At 47.8% G+C, this 22,016-nt stretch overlaps 1 protein-coding gene across 7 annotated transcripts in view; it reads right to left on the reverse strand.

The window, feature by feature from the left end:
* MGAT5 (alpha-1,6-mannosylglycoprotein 6-beta-N-acetylglucosaminyltransferase) overlaps window positions 1-22,016 on the reverse strand; it is a 384,044-nt gene that overhangs the window by 44,254 nt on the left and 317,774 nt on the right. For all 7 annotated transcript variants that reach the window (XM_066233788.1, XM_066233790.1, XM_066233787.1 and 4 more), the window contains exons 12-13: window positions 13,392-13,541; window positions 1,898-2,044 (exon numbers count right to left, since the gene is read on the reverse strand). In XM_066233788.1, the coding sequence (XP_066089885.1) occupies window positions 1,898-2,044; window positions 13,392-13,541 (297 nt within the window). The remainder of the gene's footprint in view (window positions 1-1,897; window positions 2,045-13,391; window positions 13,542-22,016) is intronic.

Genomic DNA, 22,016 nt, shown 5'->3' on the forward strand with positions numbered 1-22,016 from the left:
GCTCTCCGCTGTCTCCCGCAGAGGGACACCTATCAGATGGAATCTGCCTTTTTGCATAAAGTGACCTTGGGGTTTCCTTCCAGCTCACAGCCCTGAGGTGTGAAACCCCACTGTCCATCTTTGCTTGGAAAGCACAGCTCCTCCACTCCCCTCAGATAACCCAGCATTTTCCACACAGCATGTTAACTTAACCTCCCTCCCTCATCTACCTAATGGTTTCTTTATGCATTTCCACAGATCATGCATCTGTCTTATCACTCTTCCATATCAAATTCTGAGCTCCTAGAGAACAGGAATGTGTCTTAATAAATTCCCCCCAAATGCAGCAACTACTACCACGGACCCGGTAGGGGTCCCAGCCCTCCCACAGAGCCCAGGACGGAAGGAGTCATCTGTGTGAGGTCACTTGCAGAGCGACTGCTGAAAGGACCACACAGTGTCTCTTTAACCAGCATCTCACTCAACCACTGGTAGGACCATCTGAAGGGACTGAAGGACCCAAACGAGCAGGGGGCAGCTCCTAGGCCCACTCTGAATGAAAACCCTCCACAATCTCAACGAAAGGCAGATTACTAGGTGATGACAACAGATAGAAAACAATGAACAATGAACATACTTTTCTCAGTGACTTCATACTGGCTAATCTGGTCTATGTAATATTACAAAATTATATTACATAATTCACTGGGAAATAATAATAATGAAACCGTGTTTGTTTGTTTGTTTGTTTGTTTTTTAGGAAAAAGTACTCACTTGTAACAAAGTGTCATCAAAATTTTTAGAATTATCACTAACAAAAAGGTTCCAGGTGCCAACCCAGTCTAAGATCCTGTCAGAGAAAGGTCAGACCTAAGAAGGGTCAGAGAAAAGAGTACTCAAAATAATTAACTCTATGAATTGGTAAGATTGCTGCTCAGTAAAGAATAATCATGGAAAATGCATTTTATGTAGTCTTTTATTTGGGGGGGATGAAGTGGAGAGCCGGGAGAAGTGACCCCAAAATGCACAGAAGCAGAAGTGAAGGGTGCGGTTTAACAGGGCTGCCACATCCTGGGAGGCTGCCCAGCAGTGCAGTGCCCAGGAGGAGTCCTCAAAGGACAGGGCGCAGCAATGACACCAATACTCAGAGGCTTACTCCTCGCCAGCAGCCCACACCGCCCCTTATGCACTATATTGGAAAAATAAAAAAATATCTACCTCATGGTTTCTCGAGCACACCTTTTTCTGACCAGGTACAGAAACACCCAGCTTGGTCACTCATGTGCTCTAAAGGGACTTTTGTTTATTGCCCCAAATCAAATCTGAGTGCCTACAGTGGCGATTCATCACCCACTGTGGATTTTCAGAGAGTCTCTGAAGATAAGTCAAATAAATCTTCTGCAGTGGCTCGAGCAACGGCAGATGGCCGCTCAGGATGGTGCGTGTGAATGGCAGGCTAATGGGCTCAGGACTCCATACTGCTCCTTGCTTCTCAAGGTGATGGCTCTTCAAGGACCCTGCAGCACACTGTATTCCCCATAAGTCATCATGGAGAGAGTAGGTCCTACAAAAATACCTTTAACCAGTTGACTTATTTATTCCATAACTAAGCATTCAGAAAAATCACAGTTCAGGTAATTCAGCTGGATGAAGACAGAGTTGGAGCAAATGAAAAAAATCCCACCCTTTGTGGAGGGGCAAAAAGTAGATTCAAATCCTGGCTCTGGCACCACCTGGCTAAGGGATGTCATCATGTCCTTCATCTTTGAGCCCCTGCACACCTTCTTTCTGCTAAACTGGGCTAAGTGAAGTGGACAACACCTGCTGTCCAAGGCTATGGGCTTAAATGGGCTCCTGGCATTCAATAAATAACTCTTATCACATTATTGAAAGTAGAAAGATTTTAAGAAATGCTTACCTCTCTCAGAGTTGGCTTGCCAATGAAAAAGTCTGTGTTTTTGCTGCTTTTGGGTGGGTTGAACTTGGGATTCAGAAAAGCACATCCGTTTGCGATGGCCTCCAGGGGAGCAGGGCCCTCATAAGGGAACCCAAGTCCAACAAACAGCTGTAAGACAGAAAAGCACACCACATGTAAACGTTTATCAGCACGGGCGACCTGGCTCACAGGGGCTCCTCTGTGCTCTGCTCCCGTGTGGGAGCCTCGGAAACCCTGAAGGTTCTCAGGCCTTGGGGGAGGGGGCGAAGGGAACTCAGCTCCATCAGGACCAGGGACCTTTCAAGGCTCATGAAGCTGCTCAGGTCATTATGTTCTTCTCCTTTGCAAAAAATAAAAAAAAGAAGAAGACATGTTGGGATGGGCAGTTGAGGGGGTGGGAATGTGGGGGGTACTAAAAGAATAACAACAACAACAAAAACCAAGACCCAACAATAATCTTTCTGTAACTCTCCAGGAGCCATGATTGGAAAAACACTTGCTTAACTAAACAGAAGGTTTCTTCACGGAGCCAAAGGAACAATAGGCCCTTTCAGGGACACTGGGCAGAGGGACAGGAAGGTCACTTGGTAGTTTGATTACAGTTCACATGGAGCTGCTTTAAAATGATGGCAGGTCAGTAAACACAGGTTTTCATAATGGGGTTTTCACTTGGGGACACCAACATCTTGGTTTTTATTTCCCCCTCAATGGGGGGAGAGGGTGCCAAGCTGCTCAGTGGGCAAGGCTGCTGCTTCCTTCTCTAGCGTGCCGGCCATGTGCTTTCCCCACAACAGACAATAGATGGCAGCAAAAACACACTATCAGAGTCCCCATGGCAATGGCAGCTGAGAGCAGCTGTGACAAAGGGGGCTTGCAGCAGTTCAGAGGCACTGATTCCTGGGTCCAGAAATGAAACATCTCATAGAAATGCCTCGCTGCATTGCCTCACCATGGGATACTGAACACTGCTGGAGGGCTGGCGGTTCCTGATGGGCAGGGTCCAAGTCTGGGCTTGGTGAGATGTGAGCCCGCCCTAACCTACATCAGGAGCCAGTTCTGAAATCACTGCAGTCTCCAAAGGCACACCAAGTGACAAAGGATGACCGGGCCCCAGGGCGTCGCTGCCTTCTTCCATTACACTGAGGAAATACACAGCCAGGCGGCCAGGCACCGAGAGGGAAGAGAGGACACTGCAGAGCCGGATATGGCTGCGTGCTTGATTGTCCTTCCCCACATCCCTCTCCCCGGCAGGCCTGCCTGGAAAGCCCTGGTTCTGGGCCGCCGGGTTCTCTGGGCAACACTGGAAGATGCAATTCCAGGGCGAACACTGAGCATGGCCTACATTGGACATACTGGAGAGTTCTGTAGACCCTGCAGGGTTTTTTACATGGCAAGAAACTAAAACCTCTGGTTTCCAGGAGAGATTCCCTATCCTGTAACTGTAAGTTCGTTTGCACAGAACAGGGTACTTAACCATTTTGTTGTTTGGAGGAGTAACCTTTTGTTTCCTACAAACCTTGAGATGACTGGCTACATTGTCAGCATCCATGAAGGCATGGAAGGAAGGGCTAAAGAGAAAAGAAGCTTTGAGAAGCCAGCAGAGTACCCACTGTTGGCTGGGTCACTTCTGAAGGGCAGAACCACTGGAGACCTGGGGGTGGAGGGGAACAAGGTAGCAGGAGCTGCAAGCTATAGCATATATGGTGCATCTCCATGCCGTTTAGAAGGCTCTGTTTCTGGATCTTATTCTGTACCTGACAGGAGTGGGATTATCAGAGAGAATTTATGTGTAGAGGGTGTGGTCTGAGCACGTGCCTCAGGCCTAGGGCCATGCCTGAAAGCAGGGGAAGGAATGGAAGGCAATGGGGAGCTATTAGTCCAGTGGTTCTCAAACTTTTTGAAGTCGGGGAGCATTTAAAATCCTACCAATAATTGTAGGCGCATTATATACAAATTTCTGAGAAATATGTTATAATAATTAAGTCAAATATTAAAGAAAAAAAGTCCAAGTGTGCTTTTATGGTAATTAAACAAAATAAATATGACAAAATTAAATTTATTCTGACATTAAAAAAACATTTTTATGTTACTTTTGAGTTCTGCTTTTTAGAATTCATAAAAAAGAGGGGTTAAAAAATTTTTAAAAAATGACAAAAAAGTTATCTTTATATATATATATATATATATATATATATATATATATACACATTCTTAGTAAGATTTAGTAAATTCGGCAGGTCCTGGTACGAATGTGTTAAGTTTTTTCATTCTTGTGTTTATGAGAAACATGAGCCTGATGTGTCCTAGAGATTTCTTCAATGTTTGGGCATATATTTGAAAGGCAAACTCTCATTTCCTTGTCAATACATTGAAGAATTCTTCTCTGTTTACTCTTAACTGTGTTGAGTGCAGAAAAGCCCCACTATACATATCATCTTAACTTTACACCAAACAAAGGATAGAAGAAACTTGCCTCCAGTCTTTCCTGGGAACATGCGGGGTAGTGTAAACAATCCAGCACCACAACTTTTTGCAACCGAATCAGGCAAGTGAGGTGGGGGGTTGGGCAGACTGTCAGCTTACAGTCAATTCCCTACACCTCTGTCCCCTAAAAATCTAAACTCCAAAAACCCTGTTGGCTTTTTGGTCCCCAACAGCCACATATTTCTCTGGAATACCATAGGCCTACCTGAAAATCTTCTAGGGCGCACCAATGTGCCCTGGTGCACACTTTGAGAACCGCTGTATTGGTTCAAAGACATCCTAGTTGTGTTAAATAGGAAGCATACAGGGTTAGCATCCTTGAGGCTATGATTTCAGTGACCTGCCCTCCCAGCCAATTTTGGGGAGGATGTACCTGCTGTCCAGGGTCAAGATGGCCTCTATGAGGTCAAAGCTGGGCACAGGATAGTATAGGGCAGTGGTCCCCAACCTTTTTTGGGCCATGGACCGGTTTAATGTCAGAAAATATTTTCACAGACTGGCCTTTAGGGTGGGACGGATAAATGCACAAAGTAAAATTATGCGACCAGCATAAAAACTGTGGTATTTTAAAATGTAATTGTTGAACTTACGAGACAAGTGTCAAGAGTGAGCCTTAGACGGATGTAACAGAGGGAATCTGGTCATTTTAAAAAAATAAAATATCGTTCATACTTAAATATAAATAAAACGGAAATAATGTAAGTTATTTATTCTTTCTCTGGGGACTGGTATCAAATGGCCCACGGACCGCTACCGGTCCATGGCCTGGGGGTTGGGGACCATTGGTATAGGGCATACAGATCCCTTTGAGAAGAAAGATGCTAAAAGATGCAGATGAAGTTTCCATGCAGATGGGTTTAATCTGAGCCCCAGAGCTCAGTGTCTCCTGACCTCTAAGAACCAGCGCCAGCTACAAAGCATTGATACCTTCATTAACTCTAAATTGCAAAAAAGAATTTGGGAGAAAATGCAGGAAGCACAATGCTTGTCTATTTAAGTAGAAAATCCTGGAAAAAAATTTTAATTAGCTCCTTCAGACCAACCAATCTGAACTCATTAATTAAAAGGATTTGAGGCTCTTGCTTAATGGACTTGAATGTGACCTAGGTTTAATTATATCTGAATAACAATTTGCACCATCTCTTCTGCCCTGCTGGTATCAGAGTATCTCAGCACACAGAAAATACACTTTGGGCTAACTCTCCAAAGCCTCACTATTTTAGAATAAAGCTTATGCAAATAACAATTTCTTGACAATAAGTTTTCTCATCACACTTATTAGAAATGCAGGAAATGCATTACTTGGAAACACAAAATAACAATTTTTTTTTCTTCTGTCAATAAGCAAATTTTTCTTGCTTCCTATGCGCTCATTTCCTGTGTCCTTATAATGAAGAGGTATAGTCAGGTCAAACAGCACACCTAAGGTTTGAAGGACAACAGGGTAGGCAGAGAGCTCATCGCCACCAAAAGGCATTCCATACACTAATGAGTGCTCTGGCTTTGTCACACACTGGTACCTTAACCACTCTCGTTCCCTTTCCCCTGAACCCCCACCTTCCCTGTCACCCCTGCCCTGTCAGATTTCCTGAGCCTGGAGGCAAGACACCACCACTACATGAACACATTCAAATGCAGAGGCTGACCCTCCAGGAGGAAACCGGGCATCTTTTATTTATACTTCATCTGGCTGACCGAAGCCCAGAACCAATGAGGATATTCCAGATGACAAAACAGCTCCATGGCTGCGACTCCGGTTGCATCAATGAGCATTTCTAAACAGAGGGATTACATGCTCTAAAATTAAATTTCTGAACTAATACCAAGCAAGAGAGAACAGATGAAGCACCATATGTTTTATTTATGGCATAAGATGGGGGCATTGCTATATGTCCACACAGAGTTTCAGTAAAACCGCTCAGATGTTTACTCTGTGTGAAAGGAGAAACTGAATTGTTTTCAACTCCCGAGTAGTTAACAAAGAATCCTTTAAATATGGACAAAGGAAGACTCAGTGGGTTTGGTCAGTTTCCAGTACCTTTTGATTAGGAACATCAAAGATAATCCAAAATAAGAAACGTACAATCAATATACAGTTTCCTGACTAGTTTTAATGAGCCAGGTTGGTGGGGTGGCTCAGGAGGGAGTTTGAGCAATGAGTCATATCAGCCTATCCATTAAATTGATTACTGGCACTGAGTGCTGGGGACAATGTGGTGGTTAGCATCACAGGCTCTGGACCCAGGGGGCCAGGGCTCACATCTTATCTCCACCATATCCTGCCTTCTATAGCTGTGGGAAATTGTTACATGCCTCTTTCCAGGGACTCTAAAAGCCCATTTATCACCTACTTCCTCTAGCTATGGAGCCTTGGTCAAGGTAACACAAGCTCTGTCACCTGTCCTTTTATGTGTGATGTGGGGGAAATAGTGCTATGTATTTCATCAGGCAGGTGTGGGGAATAAATGGGGTATTTCATGAATAGGACAGATTGTAAAGCCTGGCACTTAGTAAGTGTTCATTACACAGTAGGTCAAGTTCAGATCCAGACTCAACTTCATGCAGCTATGTATATATGATCTTGTTTTGTTTGGCTGGTGTTAAGGTGTGTAAGAATTGTGGTTGTGGGGTTTTATAGAATGTTCAGCACCTGCATGTGTGGTTACAAATTCTCATTGTTTCATAAAGTACCTGGACTAAAAAAAGGGACAGACCTCCATGGGGGGGGGGCATGGTTTACAGTGACTGCCTCATGGAAGGGCCTGTCCCACGAACCACATGCTATTGCTAAGCCTCGTCTCTTCTTCACATAATGATCGAGAACCATTACTTTTCCTTGCTATCCCTTTTATGCCTTTAGAAAGAATTTACAAATGACTAGGTATCAAGAAAATGGATTTTCCTGATAGGTGATGCTCTGATGTAGCCACTGGTCTTCCCTTTTGCACTCAATCCTGAGGACAGACAACAGTAACCAAATTCTCTCCCATGTGGGTCTGGCTACCCCCTCTCATGGCCTTGCACGAGCCCCTGACCTACACCAGCTGCAATTTCTCCCACAACGAGCTTGAATGGCCAAGGGGATGAGACAACTATCCTGGTCAGGCGTGTTTTAGTGCCCAAGGTCGTCTACTAAACCAGACTCCCGAAGTATTCTCAGTTACCCCAGTGGCCTTTCAGAAACAGAACAAAATACAAACATCATCAAAACTCAAATTTCTAGCACTCAGGTCATCTGGAAGGTCCAGCACAGAATCAGATGGATTTACAATATGCATTGTAGGTGGAGATAGAGAAGTAAGAAGATAGTTGGATTCACTGAAAGCCACAGGAGCTGTGCCAGCAGGAAATGTTTACTATTAAAAGGCAGCTCAGGTATCACCTCCTCGGGGGAACCTCCCCTGACTACCCCATCTCTCACCCAAAGTCCACACCAGGCTGACCCCTCAGCTCCCAAGAGTGAAGCACTCAACAAGCCTTGTCACTACCACATTAAGATAGGTTCCAACGGCCTGACCTGTGGTGGTGCAGTGGATAAAGCATCGACCTGGAAATGTTGAGGTCGCCGGTTCAAAACCCTGGGCTTGCCTGGTCAAGGCACATATGGGAGTTGATGCTTCCAGCTCCTCTCCCTTTCTCTCTCTCTGTCTCTCTCTCCTCTCTCTCCCTCTCTGTCTCTCTCCTCTCTAAAAATGAATAAATAAAAATTAAAAAAAAAAAAAAAGATAGGTTCCAACGGTACCCAGATCAGAGGACCTTTGAGACAAAGAGATCATTCACAAAAAGGACTTTCCACGGGTAAAGGTTAGAAAATGGCCGTTGTTGCAGTAAAACCCTGCGGTCATGGGCACCATGACAAACGAACATGCTGAGTGTGTTAAAAGGACTGGCTGAGGATGGACTCCTGCGCTCCACACAGCCTCAGCCCCGGACGGCACTGACGTCACCAGTCCCAGCGCACCATTTCATGACACTGGAAGGGTGAGCCCGCTCACAGCGTCACAGGAAGGCTGTAGCTATGTTGGTATCAGCGTTTTTTTATTATCGCGACTCCTACTCGTGTCCTTTTTTTTTTTTCTTTTCATTTTTCTGAAGCTGGAAACAGGGAGAGACAGTCAGACAGACTCCTGCATGCGCCCGACCGGGATCCACCCGGCACGCCCACCAGGGGGCGACGCTCTGCCCACCAGGGGGCGATGCTCTGCTCATCCTGGGCGTCGCCATGTTGCGACCAGAGCCACTCTAGCGCCTGAGGCAGAGGCCATAGAGCCATCCCCAGCGCCCGGGCCATCTTTGCTCCAATGGAGCCTTGGCTGCGGGAGGGGAAGAGAGAGACAGAGAGGGAAAGCGTGGCGGAGGGGTGGAGAAGCAAATGGGTGCTTCTCCTGTGTGCCCTGGCTGGGAATCGAACCCGGGTCCTCCGCACGCTAGGCCGACGCTCTACTGCTGAGCCAACTGGCCAGGGCTCGTGTCCTTTTCACATGGTTGTGGGGACCTGTTTGCCCGTTCCCTCCCCAACACCTGTATACTCGTTTTAGGCAAAACTGCCGTAGTCATCTCTGTATCAGAAATGTTAAATATAAGTCTGGGGATATATTCAGCACTTAATACACATTTGTCAGATAGATGAGCAAAAGAATAAATACTGAGAGGTTAGATTTTTCCCAAATCATATATCCCTGTGAGATGTTGAGCGTTTCGTGTGTATCTGGATGTGGGCTTATACTTTTGTTCTTGAAGTCAGAGAGGTCACTGAATCATGTCTCTATACATTCTTCATTCTACATATGTATATGGGAGGGGAAGGAAGAGGAATACATGTGTGCACAATTGTTTCCATCTATTGGGGGCAAGAATAACTTCAGGTACTGGTCACTCGAGTGACTGCCTGAGGGTGCGTATTCTTGCATTGGAAACAGACAGAAGGCGGACTGCTCATTAGTACAAGAGCTCGTAGGCTCTCTCACAGGGTCATGGAGCAGCAGGCCAGGGGTGCCAGAAAGGAAGTGTCCTCTGCTGTGTGAGATCTTGGAGACCTGGGTGTGTAATTCATGAGAAGAACAAGAAATCACTACTAGAGGGCATGACCTCAAGACCCCAGGTGGCGAACAGATTTCATACTGACTCCTTCCTTCGTTCTTAATTATCTGAAGGCCTTCTATAAGCCAGGCACTGCTCCAGGCTCTGAGTAAGTACTTGTAAACAGTACAAGCCACCATGAAGCTGCAGGAGCCAGGTTTCTCTGGCAATGGCTATCTCAGCTCTGAGAAAGGCTGTGTGTGCATCCTCATCCAAATTCATGGGAAGAGCCAAGGTTGTTTGAGGGGTAGGAATAGGATCCAACATAAGGATGGGATGGGATAGCGGTAGTACATACTGTGTGTCTTCCAACCCTGTCCAAGCTTCTGGGTGAGCCCTGCAGGAAAGCTATGCACTGACATGGTAAGAAAACAGGAACCACAGGACTCATCCGAGGGGGAGGGGGATGACTGGAGGTTTGGGTAGAGAATGTGTGTAGCAACAGTGTGGGTGGCAGCAACTTCTTCCCTGGTTTCCCGTGGCCAGAATCTGTTCTCAACATTTGCTGTAGAAAGCGGGGTACCTACTCCAGCTCACTCTGAACGCTCTATCCCAGTGTAGGATGCAAAGTGGCCCCTTCTATAAGGAGCTCCCATGGGAAGACCAGGAGGAAGTGGGCATGAAGAGGTTAAAATCAGGAAGGAGATGGAAGAAGTCACATTAGAAGAGATGGGAACTTAAACCAAAGCAAAGACATGCCCCCCCCCCCCCATTCTGTGTTAGTTGCTAGCTTAAACTGTACTCCTGCAGTCTGCTGGACTCAGTGATTTGTCTACGCTCCTCTGCTAAATAATTAATTCATCCCATTAGAAGAGTCTTTTAGACTCAACGACTCCCCGGTTGTTTGAGCCTGATCTTAGTGGCACACTGAATTTCTCCTGTCTTCATAGGCTCCCTGTAGGTGCAGTCTGCTAATGACACCTGAGCCCCTAATGGCATGCCAAACCAAATTCTGCTGAGCAGAGGGTCTCCCGGGCTTGGTGCAGATTCAAAGATGGCTCATAAAGAAAAATGATGAGTCAGAGACTGATTAAACACCAATCACTTCAGGGTGTCTGTAAACCTCAAGGAGTACTAGACTTGCTTCCTCTTCAGTAACGCGCCTCAAAACATGCACTCCACATACATTTGCTTCCCTGTACCTCCAGTTCTCTGCTGTCACGTGGATTGGAATAAATTGCTTTTAAATTGCTCAGAGACACAGAAAAAGAAGTTGGAGGCAGAAAGGGTTATATATGCAAAGCCTGACTGGTCTTTAGTGTCATTACTTCAAAGCCCAAGACTCATTCATTTTAGCGCCTGCTGCTGTGTTCTGGGTGTAAGGAGAGGGCGATCTCAGCAGTACAGTGCCTCATTTTCATCATATTTGCCAACTGTTTTAGATATAATTCTACTGGCAACACTTTAATATATTCTAGACAGATGAATAGGCAATATAAAATGGAACCAGTGATATTCTCTGAAGGTACCAGCTCTTCAAGGATAAATATACCCCTCACACTCAAAATTCACACTGTGATCCTTGGTTGTTAGGCAGTCTTGCTGTTGTGGCCTGGGCCTTCCAAGCCTCTTCCCTCTCCTGTCCTGGATGTAGGGGGCCTCGGCCTCGGCCTATTCCCCATTCTCTGACAGGGCAAATAGGTAAGTGAGTTCTTTTAAAATTTGCAAGACTGAGTAAGACACTCACGAGGCTGGGCTAATAGAAGGGTGCAAGACGGTCAGGACGTGCTGCTGTGCTGACAATCAGCACTGCCGGAGGGCACTCTGAAGGAACTGGAGCTTTCCCCACAATGCATGTGGGGAAAAGTAAAACCAGGTAAACGGCAAAACAGCATTGGCGCGAGAAAGCTCGCACATTTGAGAATGTCCCTGACACAGAAGGTGAACGGGGAGTGAGCAGTGCACACGGGGAAAGCACTTCAGGCCTGGTGGCCACGGCCGTCAGACTATAGGAGACCTTGTGAGGAAACACAGTCCTAACTAAAAAACCATACCTTCGGCCAGGGAGAGACGTAATTTATCGCACTATTTTACACATGGCTTGGAGGTAGAAATGGCCACGTGTATTTACATATGGAGACACTGTGACAGAGAACAAGTGCCTATTCTGGTTCAGGAGTATCCATTAAACGTCCTTCAGTTTGAGTGTTTATTTATAAGGACGGCACATCAAGGGCCAGCAGAGCTTAAATATGCAATAAAAAACAAGGTCATGAGTTACAGCCACTTTCAAGACAACCTCAGTGGTTGTGGGCAAGCCAAACTCTTCTGTTTCCTTGGGTTTTCACACCAAATTAACAATAGTACCACCCTGGCCGGTTGGCTCAGCGGTAGAGCGTCGGCCTAGCGTGCGGAGGACCCGGGTTCGATTCCCGGCCAGGGCACATAGGAGAAGCGCCCATTTGCTTCTCCACCCCTCCGCCGCGCCTCCCTCTCTGTCTCTCTCTTCCCCTCCCGCAGCCAGGGCTCCATTGGAGCAGAGATGGCCCGGGCGCTGGGGATGGCTCTGTGGCCTGTGCCTCAGGCGCTAGAGTGGCTCTGGTCACAACATGGCGACGCCCAGGATGGGCAGAGCATCGCCCCCTGGTGGGCAGAGCGTAGCCCCTGGTGGGCGTGCCGGGTGGATCCCGGTCGGGCGCATGCGGGAGTCTGTTTGACTGTCTCTCCCTGTTTCCAGCTTCAGAAAAAAATGCAAAAAAAAAAAAAAAAAAAAAGGCAAAAAAACAATAGTACCGGCCCTGCCTACCTCTGAAGGCTGCTGTGAGAATGAACCAGAACGACATATGTAAATATATTTTCCAGAGTCAGTGTCACACAATAAGTCCCTGTTATGCTGTAGAAGTTCATCCGCTCAGCCTCCCTCCCCTGCCTTGAAAATGAAAACCTCGAGTCAGGGGCCAGAGCTGAACCTTCACCATCGAGAGTATGCCTCTCCATCCTTTAGGAATGCCGAGGCGAGGATGTGCTTGGTTTCGTCACTGTGGCCCCTTTGCCTAGTGCCTGGCATGCAGAAGCTGCTCAGTCAGTATCTATAATATTCATAAATGAAAGCTTAATAATAAACATGACAGAACCTTCAAAACCAAACTCCTGTCTATTCACAAGTCCCCTAATTTCATGGTCTTTCATGGCAGAACCAGAGACACGGAGCAACTTCCCCATGGTGTCCAAACAACATTTTCACTGTGCCACTGAAAGAGTCCTCCATCAGGGCCTCCCCCAGAGGCCTGCACCACGTGGTCTGAAACCCGCCTGTCCGTGACAGTCAGCCCCTCATCGAATGTTATCTTCCACTGGTTCCCAGCTCTCAGATCAGCTGGGCTGAGCTCTGAATGAGTCATCTCCGCCTCTACCACCTGACTCACTCCTGTCTGTCCCAAATGCCAGGTGCACCCACACCCCATCCATTTCTCATCTCTTACGTCTCTCATAATGCTTTTCTGCTCCTCAAGCCTGAAGGGGCTTTTCCCTTGTCTGAACTTCTTCACTGTGCAGTCAAAGGAGAAGCGAGGCAGAGATGGTGGGGACCCCCCCTCCTCGAACAGCGGTGCTGGGTGGTGGGGGGCCGAGTGCCCTGGGCCTGCTGTGGAAGCTGCTGCCCTCCCAGAGACTCCAGCCCCCGCGACAGGGCCTCGCCCTTCCTGTGTGCCACTGCCCCGCAGACCCCTGTTTGACACCTGGGGCAGAGCACGTCCTCCATACGTTTGTTCTAAACTGCAGCAACCTCCTTCAACAGTTCCCCAGCTCTTCAGCTACAGCTGGCCTAGGAAGCCACTGCCCAGAAATGACCTGGAGAGCTCTGAAGCGTTGAACAGAGAGCATGAGAGATTCTGAGACCATTTTCAATGCCAATGGAAACAAACCCGAAAACAACACCACTGATGAATTTTTATAAAAACTAATAAAAACTTACCTTGGTTTCTCGAAGAAGAAACTGCAGGTCCCGCCCACTGAGGATACCATGGTTTTTCACATAACTGGGAATATTCTTTGTGCTCGAGCCGTGAACGGTGGCATGCACTTCCATGTACGTGTGGATAATGTCCAAGTAGACCTTCTTATTCTGTACAGGGAACACAAGAAGGGGTTTCTCATTTCTCTCTCTCTCTTTCAATTGAATGTATTGGGGTGACACTGGTTAATGACATTATACAGGTTTCAGGCACCCAATTCTACAACACATCTCTGCACACCGTATCATGTTTACCACCTTTTTTTTCACTGTCATAACCAGCTGTCTCATAGCTAGAGGCCACAGAAATGGGAGTTCCTAATATGGAGAGTGCATAAATCTGACAATCCAACTCCTAAAACTTTTTTCAAAGTAATCTGACCGGATTTTGAGGGTAAAAACAGTCATATGGCCACTGTACAACTTTGTAAGAAGAAACATACTATATATATATATATAGTATACACACACACACACACACACACACACACACAGCAACATATTACTGAATATCAGTGCTAGCTCATGACCAGTTGTTTTGAAGTATCAAGCTTGCTTTGTAAGTTACCAGGGACCCAGCACTTTGCTTTCAGCTGCCCTGTGTGTGGGTGAGGAAGCCGGGTAAGGAGAGCCAGGAGAGGCAGGCGGCTGACCAGGTACGTACCTGGGGAGCTAACCTGTCCCTGAGGAATGCAAGCATCCCCAGATCTTGCCAATATTTCTAGGGATGATTAACTCACGTTGTCAGAACAGGATCCCCTCCTAATTTGCATCACGGGAAGAGAGTTTCCCACAATATACAGAGACTGACTCGGCAGCTGGAGAGATAAGCCTACCCCGGGAGACAAAAGTGGAAAAAGATTAAATGTAAGCTCTTGTGAGCCCTGAAACACTTGAGAGTAGTTTTACTTTTATTAGCAGCAAAACAAAACCTCTTTTCTGTGCTGAATTTTGAGGCACACTTTCTCCATGGAAACCAGCCGCGAAGGGGCAAGCTGTTTCCCTCCTCTCCTCGTTTCCGTGTGACTCAGTTACATACCCAGGGTTCATAGGCTGCTTGTTTTTCTTTGGGGGGGGGGTTGTTTTGTTTTGTTTTTTAATTTGAAAGATTCAAGTTCTGTAACATTTTCCAGCTGTATAAAGGTGGGACCAGGGTTCCTCGTCTGAGCCTGGTTTCAGACACACCAGGCAAATGCTGTCATAGCCAGGTTTGCAACTGAAGGGCACAAGGAACGTCCGGGGTGGCATCAGCAGCCGCAGTGCGAAGAGGACGGGACGCCACACTTCTCCATCCACCCGGGGGGCGGGGCCCTTATTCTGCCGACGGGGGCACTGTGAGTGGGGTTCAGGGTCTGCCTTCTGACATTCACTGCCCTGGTGAGGAGTATTATTACAAAAGACTCTCGACTTTGGGGGGTACATGTTTCAAACTGTGCGTCAAAAGTCTTCATGACTGGAAAACCAGTGCTGGTCACATTCTCCAGGGTGACTTGGTTCGGAGTCCACTAAGTCCACCCCTGCCCCCTAATATGTGATTAAAATTGAACATTTTGACTGAAAGTTTAATTTCATGCCACGCCTGGCATGGCTGGAAGATGTTAAATTCATTACTTCAGAGATTACATCTTGAGTGAGTGCAGAGGTGACTACAAACAGTTTATAAACCATGACCTCCCCTTCAGAGCTTGAGCCAAACCGGTAGAAGTTAGCGTGAGGGGCTCATGTGACATCGTTCTTGTGCTAGCTATCCATGATAACTCCTGCCTCCACAAACCCCTTCTCAGGGACCCCGCCCTATCCACACCCCTGCCACCGCTGACCGGCCCAGACTGTGTCAGACCTAGGGGGACCCATTCTTTAGCTGGCCTGGGACAGTGTGTCCAGGCTCAGGAAGATGGGCTGAGCAAGCCAGCTCCTCTCCCGGGAGCTCAGAATCCTGCACACAGAGAGATTGCTGCCAGGTGGCCTCGGGCTTTCGAGCAAAAAGGTCATCAGTGTTGGGAGTCTGGGCAATGCATGTTCTGAGGAAGCCAGCAGCTGGTGAGCAAAGGGGAAGAGAGGGAGGGGCAGGGGGGGCGGGGAAGGGGAAAGAGGCAGGAAAAAGAAGGGAGATGCAGAGAACAGAGAGGGGAAAGAAAACAAAGAGAAATGAGAAAGGTGGGCCCAGAGCTGCATCTGGTCCCGTCTGTCCCTAGCTGCTCCCCATCCTAACTTCCCCAGGCCTTTCTGGGTCTGTCTTTACAGTTACAGCAGCTGCCCAAACTCTCCCCTCCTCACACGTTTACTTGTGCTATGCTGGGTGGATTCCCATCATCCCACAGGAGGCCTGCCAGGACATTTTACCGGACTCCTGGCTGGATTTGCAGTGGGGTGGAGGGCAAGCATCTCTCCTTCAAGCAAAAAGAGACATTCTGTGAAAACCAGCTGCTCGCTAGTGAAGATGAACCAAAGACTCCTGGACCAGGTTTGCAGCAAGTGACAAAGGAGGCCATGAGTGGCCCATCTGGCTCCTGTCCTGGGGAGGAACCCTCACTGCAGACAGACTCCTGATAAGGGTCTGGGACCAAACCCCTGGGAAGGGAACAACGTGCTGGGTACTCAGGCACTGACTGCAATCCCAGGGCTCCTTGAAGTATAACAAGGGGCAAGTTCAGGCAAATAGAAGTAATGCAGGAGCTAATAAAGTCTATGAACTTATTAACATATTAGGGCTTGATAAAAACTGAAAGTAGAAATTACCTTCAGAGAGGACTCATAATTTCATGAATAAGATCACAACAGGTTATCAGAAGGAAAAAAATAGTTTCAAACATAACTGGACACTTTGAAATTGACATGGCCATATGTTGCCAGTTGTCAGTTCTGTAGAAATCTGGCAGGGGTGAACCACGTTACGGATTCCAGGTAAAGGTGACCTGAGGCCCACGAATAGTGAGCTGCCCCGCCTCCCCAAAGTCCATGCTCACTGGGTGTTAAAGGGACCCGGGAAGGGTCTCCAGCTCAGAATCGCTGCCTGAACTTCAGGTTCAAATATCCAGCTGTTCCGGAACCTTCTATGTGAGTGCGCTGCAGGGGTTCCCATCCCGACAGGTCAAAAAGGGACTCCATGACACCTTACTGACCCTGAGCAGCAACACTGCCCCATGCAGCTGATCTCAGTGACTAACAGTGATCCCCAGGTACCTGCACAAGAATCACACCTGTTATTCCACACTTCAAATCAGTCACAAAACACTGTCGATTCGGCCTCCGTCACATCCAGCTTGTCTCCTTCTCTTTAGGTTTTGATCTCACTCACGTGGATGGTGTCAAGATGAATATAACCAGCATCTTAACACATCTCTCTGTGGTTCAAAAAGGTGACACAACTTGTCCATGCTTTCTACAAGGAAGCAGCAGGTTGGACTGATTGCAGAAGAATTTGTGTGGCTCAATGCCATTTTCTTAACCATGTGAAGCAGTACTATTCAGTATCAGTCATATGGACACTATTTTTACATATGGACATTTATATTAAGTACAAAGCTATGCATGGGGGTGACAGACACCAACTTCCAGATAATAATTATTGAGGGGGAGGAAGGAATGATTTGGGAGGTGGAGGGAGCTTTCATATTTCACTTCTCTGTTAAAAGAGAAATACTGCAAAATATGAACATCTATGATTCTGGGTGGTGGGTATATTTGCTGTGGGTAATATATTTCATAATGAGGTAAAAAAAATTGAAAAAACAGAAAGCAGTCTGTATGACTTCAAAGCCTGTACCATTGCCAGCACACGGGATGGCTCAGTTCTTGTCATAAAAATGTTTCATTGCTTCTTTTTTTTTTTTTAGATATTTTTTAAAAATTTTATTTATTCATTTTTAGAGAGGAGAGAGAGAGGGAGAGAGAGAAACAGAGAGAGAGAGAAGGGGGAGGAGCTGGAAGCATCAACTCCCATATGTGCCTTGACCAGGCGAGCCCAGGGTTTTGAACTGGCGACCTCAGCATTTCCAGGTCGATGCTTTATCCACTGCGCCACCACAGGTCAGGTCTGCTTCTCTCTTTAATGCGCATTGCTGTTCTCTTGTGTTTAAGAAATAGGGTGCTAAGGTTTCTTATTAAGAATGACTCTGGCCCTGGCCAGTTGGCTCAGTGGTAGAGCGTCGGCCTGGCGTGCAGAAGTCCCGGGTTCGATTCCCGGCCAGGGCACACAGGAGAAGCATCCATCTGCTTCTCCACCCCTCCCCCTCTCCTTCCTCTCTGTCTCTCTCTTCCCCTCCTGCAGCCAAGGCTCCATTGGAGCAAAGATGGCCCGGGCACTGGGGATGGCTCCTTGGCCTCTGCCCCAGGCCCTAGAGTGGCTCTGGTTGCAACAGAGCAACGCCCCGGAGGGGCAGAGCATCACCCCCTGGTGGGCAGAGCTTCGCTCCCTGGTGGGCGTGCTGGGTGGATCCCGGTCGGGCGCATGCGGGAGTCTGTCTGACTGTCTCTCCCCGTTTCCGGCTTCAGAAAAATACAGGGAAAAAAAAAAAAGAAAAAAAGAATGACTCTGCCTTTCTCTCCCCTGGAAGGCCTCCAGTGGGGAGCGGGTGTGCCAGGGTGAGGACTTTTCCCAGCACACCCCTCCTCCTCCCTCATGGAACTGGGTATTCTGTTGGTCCAAGAACTGGGTCAAGATCACTCCCTAGAACGCTTTCCCTCCCTGACATAAGAGACAATGGTCAAAGAAAAGTATTTATTCCCTAAACCCTGTCACCTACAGATTTGTTGAGACACAGTCAGAAGGGGCCTGGCACTGAGCAGCACAGCACAGCACGTCACCACCCATCTCGGCTACGAGGAGTGCCTCGGAAAGTCCTGGCCGGGCAACTCACTGCCCTGTAATGCTTTCCATCTCTTGTTCAGTTTAAATTCCCTTTAAAAACAACTAATGAAGCTGAAGAACATTTAAATCTACCTAGATGCAGAGGGAAAGGAGAGAGCTGCTGGAGCCGGGAGGTGCTTCCAGGGGTCCTGGCTACATGTGGTACAGCTGCAGACGGGCCCGTTTGCAGAACCAGTGGTAAGATTTTCAGAGCCTAAACAGAGAGCTTCAGAAAAAATGAGTGTCTAAAGCAGGAGGAGACGTAAAGTGCAGAACTGTAGAACCAGGAGCCCTTTGTTCTTGCTGGTGAATGAGGGGTGCAAGAATGCTTTTTTTTTTTTTTTTTTTTTTTTTGCAAATGGCAGTATTCTGAGCTTTTGGTCACAGGTGGATATTATGCACTTTTCTCCTCAGCAACCACCCAGATGCCCCCTGCAGACACAAATATCCGGGACCCTATTTCCCCTCCTCCACATGGCACCCTGGGATGTGTCACTTAAAAAGGATAACTTGCCCTGGCCAGTTGGCTCAGTGGTAGAGCGTCAACCCGGGTGTGTATTTCCCGGGTTTGATTCCCGGCCAGGGCACACAGGAGGAGGGCCCATCTGCTTCTCCACTCTTCCCCCTCTCCTTTCTCTCTCTATCTCTCTCTCTTCCCTTCCTGCAGCCAAGACTCCATTGCAGCAAAGTTGGCCCAGGCGCTGAGGCCTCCACCTCAGGTGCTTGGCTGGCTCTAACTGCAACAGAGCAATGCCCCAGATGGGCAGAGCATTGCCCCCTGGTAGACACGCCAGGTGGATCCCGATTGGGCACATGCGGGAGTCTGTCTCTCTGTCTTCCTGCTTCTCAAATACAGTAAGTAAGTAAGTAAGTAAGTAAATAAATAAATAAATAAAAAGGTTAACTCGGCAGCCCCGCCTGAATTGTCTGGACCATGGAGAGCACCTGGTGTGTGCTGAGCCAGTGGGCATTCTCTCCAGCGGGAGCTAAATGAGTGAGGAAGAGTCAGTCCCTTTGCAGAGGCAAAGCAGTGAGCGCTAGACCAGGCTGCCAAAGCAAGGCTAGGTCTGCTGTGCGCAGGTTATGCCCAGTCAGACAACAGAAGTCCTCACAGACAAGGACAAGTGCGAGAGAGCTCATGTTCCGGCAGGGTCTTGATCCGCTCGTCCAGTTATACTTCACTCGTGGTGCATCCCTGCCCTTCCCTGGACTCTGAGGGTCAGCTAACCCCTACTGTGGCCCCCATTAGGAAAACTGGGCTTTTGTTGTTTCAGCAATAAGAGTCCTGACACTTGTAATTGAATTCTATAGCTTGACCATCATAAATTATGATTATATATTTTTTAGGTAAGAAGGGAGATAATGAGATGGACTTCCCGCATGCACTCCAACAGGGATCTACCTGGCAAACCCATCTGGGGCCAATGCTTGAGTACTAAGCTATTTTTAATGCCTGAGGCTAATGTGCTCCAAAGGAGCTATCCTCAGAGCCCAGGGCCACCTTCAAACCAATTGAGCCACTGACTGTGGGAGGGGAAGAAGGAGAAAAGGGAAGTGAGGGAGAAGCAGATAGTTGCTTCTCCTGTGTGCCCTAACCAGGAATTGAACCTGGGATGTCCACACACCCGGCCAACGCTCTATCCACTGAGACACCAGCCAGGGTCTGACCATCATAAATTTTAAATCATTTTTAAAGTAGTAGCTTCTACCTCTTCCCCCACAAATACAGAAATTAGTCCACACCATGGATTTATGAATACTATCTAAGGGTAAAGCATGTTTTAAGAAACATAACATCATAGCCTGACTGGGTGGTGGCACAGTGAATAGAGTATCGGACTGGGATGCGGAGGACCCAGGTTCGAGATCCTGAGGTCGCCAGCTTGAGCAGGGGCTCGTCTGGTTTGAGCAAAGCTCACCAGTTTAGACCCAAGGTCACTGGTTCGAGCAAAGGGTTACTCAGTCTGCTGAAGGCCTGCGGTCAAGGCACATATGAGAAAGCAATCAATAAACAACTAAGGTGTCGCAACAAAAAACTAATGATTGATGCTTCTCATCTCTCCATTCCTGTCTGTCTGTCCCTGTCTATCCCTCTCTCTGACTCTCTCTCTGTCTCTGTAAAAAAAAAAAAAAAAAAAAAAAAGAAAAGAAAGAAACATAACATCATAGAGGATGCCTTTCCCCAAACCAGCCATGGAAGCTCTTTGCTATCTGCCTCTGTGATGTACCCACGTGAGAGGTTGGGTGTGACTTGTTGACTCTAGTGAATGAAGATCTTGTAAATCTTGCTCTATAACCAGCCTCCTTTATTCACTCTGGTGTCAACCCCCTTCTGCTGGAACGACTGTCAGAATGTGAGCTGAGCTCCTTGTATGAATGGTAACACAAAGGACGGACCGACCTGCTCGGACTCCCCACTGCCTGCTCTGCTTTCTTGTTCTCAGTTGGTGTTCACACAAGCCACGCTGCCCTCCACCATCAGGCTGGGAAGAAACTGCTCCTTGGGGGAGAATGAGGGTCTCCGTTCCCGAACAGTGTCCCAGAACACACGGGCACAAGATCCTTGTGAGGTGAACCAGGGCCGATGAGAAGCAGGGAACAGAGCAGAGCCCTGGTTCCTCTCTTCTACACACTGTATGCTAAGGAAGAGGCCCGCCCTGCACACCGCCCGGAGTCCAGAGTGCCCAGTGCCCACACTGCTGTCTGCGTGGTCACATGCTCCATCATGTTACCTGGCACTTCCCTTTTCCTTCAGCCCTGCTGCCTTGGGCTTGCGCCTCCTTCCCCAATAACTAGTAATATGTGAATCTTTGCCTCAGGCCCTGCTTTCTAGAGGCGAAGACACTATTTCTAGGTTCGTACCCCTTCAACCCACCCTCCTCTGTGCTAGTAGTTTCCCAAACAAAGGATTCAGTTTTCCCATATGAAGTTTTCCAAAGCCCCTCATGGCACTGAAAGACCAGCTACTCAGCTATGCATACAAGGCCCTTTACGGCCTGGGCTTCTAGAAGCTCTCTAGCTTTATCTTCCACTACAGGTAGCTTCCGAATAATGCAGGGGTTATGAGTGCCCACCCCGTGCACAGTAAAAAATCTGCATATAACTTCTGACTCCCCAGAAACTTAGTTGTCCCGGTATCTGTGAGGAATTGGTTCCAGAACCTGCACAGATACCAAAATCCAAGGATGCACAAGTCCTTTATAAAATGGTGTAGGACAAGGCAGCGTCGGCCCTCTGCATCCGTGACTCCCAGCAGTGGGTCAAAAGCAGTACAGGTACTTATTGAAAAACTGTCCGTGTATAAGTGGACCCACACAGTTCAAATCTGTGTTGTTCAAGGGTCAGCTGTATCCCCCTCCTCCTCTACCACACTTGCTCCCCACTCCCAAACCTCTCCTGTCCTGTTACCCTCACCTGGCCTGCCACTGTCTTCGCCGGTCATACCCGTCCTTCCTCCTTCCTTTATAAGCTGGATTTCCCTGCTCGCCCAGGTGACGCTAGCTGCTGACCACCTCTGTACTGTCAGCATTGTTAAATTAAACAAGGAGGTCATTAGACCGAAGTGACTGTAATGCCATGGCACCCTACGTAAGCAAACCAAAATCGAACCAGTCAATGCCTCACAGTTACAAAAATCAAAATGCTAAGGACAACCAGTCACAAATGGCCAAGTAGGCTTTAAGTCCTAGTAGATCAAATACTCTCCTATGATACAGCACAGGCACTGGTGCCTGGGA

The sequence above is a fragment of the Saccopteryx bilineata genome, chromosome 5, assembly GCF_036850765.1.
Source record: "Saccopteryx bilineata isolate mSacBil1 chromosome 5, mSacBil1_pri_phased_curated, whole genome shotgun sequence".
Taxonomy (NCBI): domain Eukaryota; kingdom Metazoa; phylum Chordata; class Mammalia; order Chiroptera; family Emballonuridae; genus Saccopteryx; species Saccopteryx bilineata.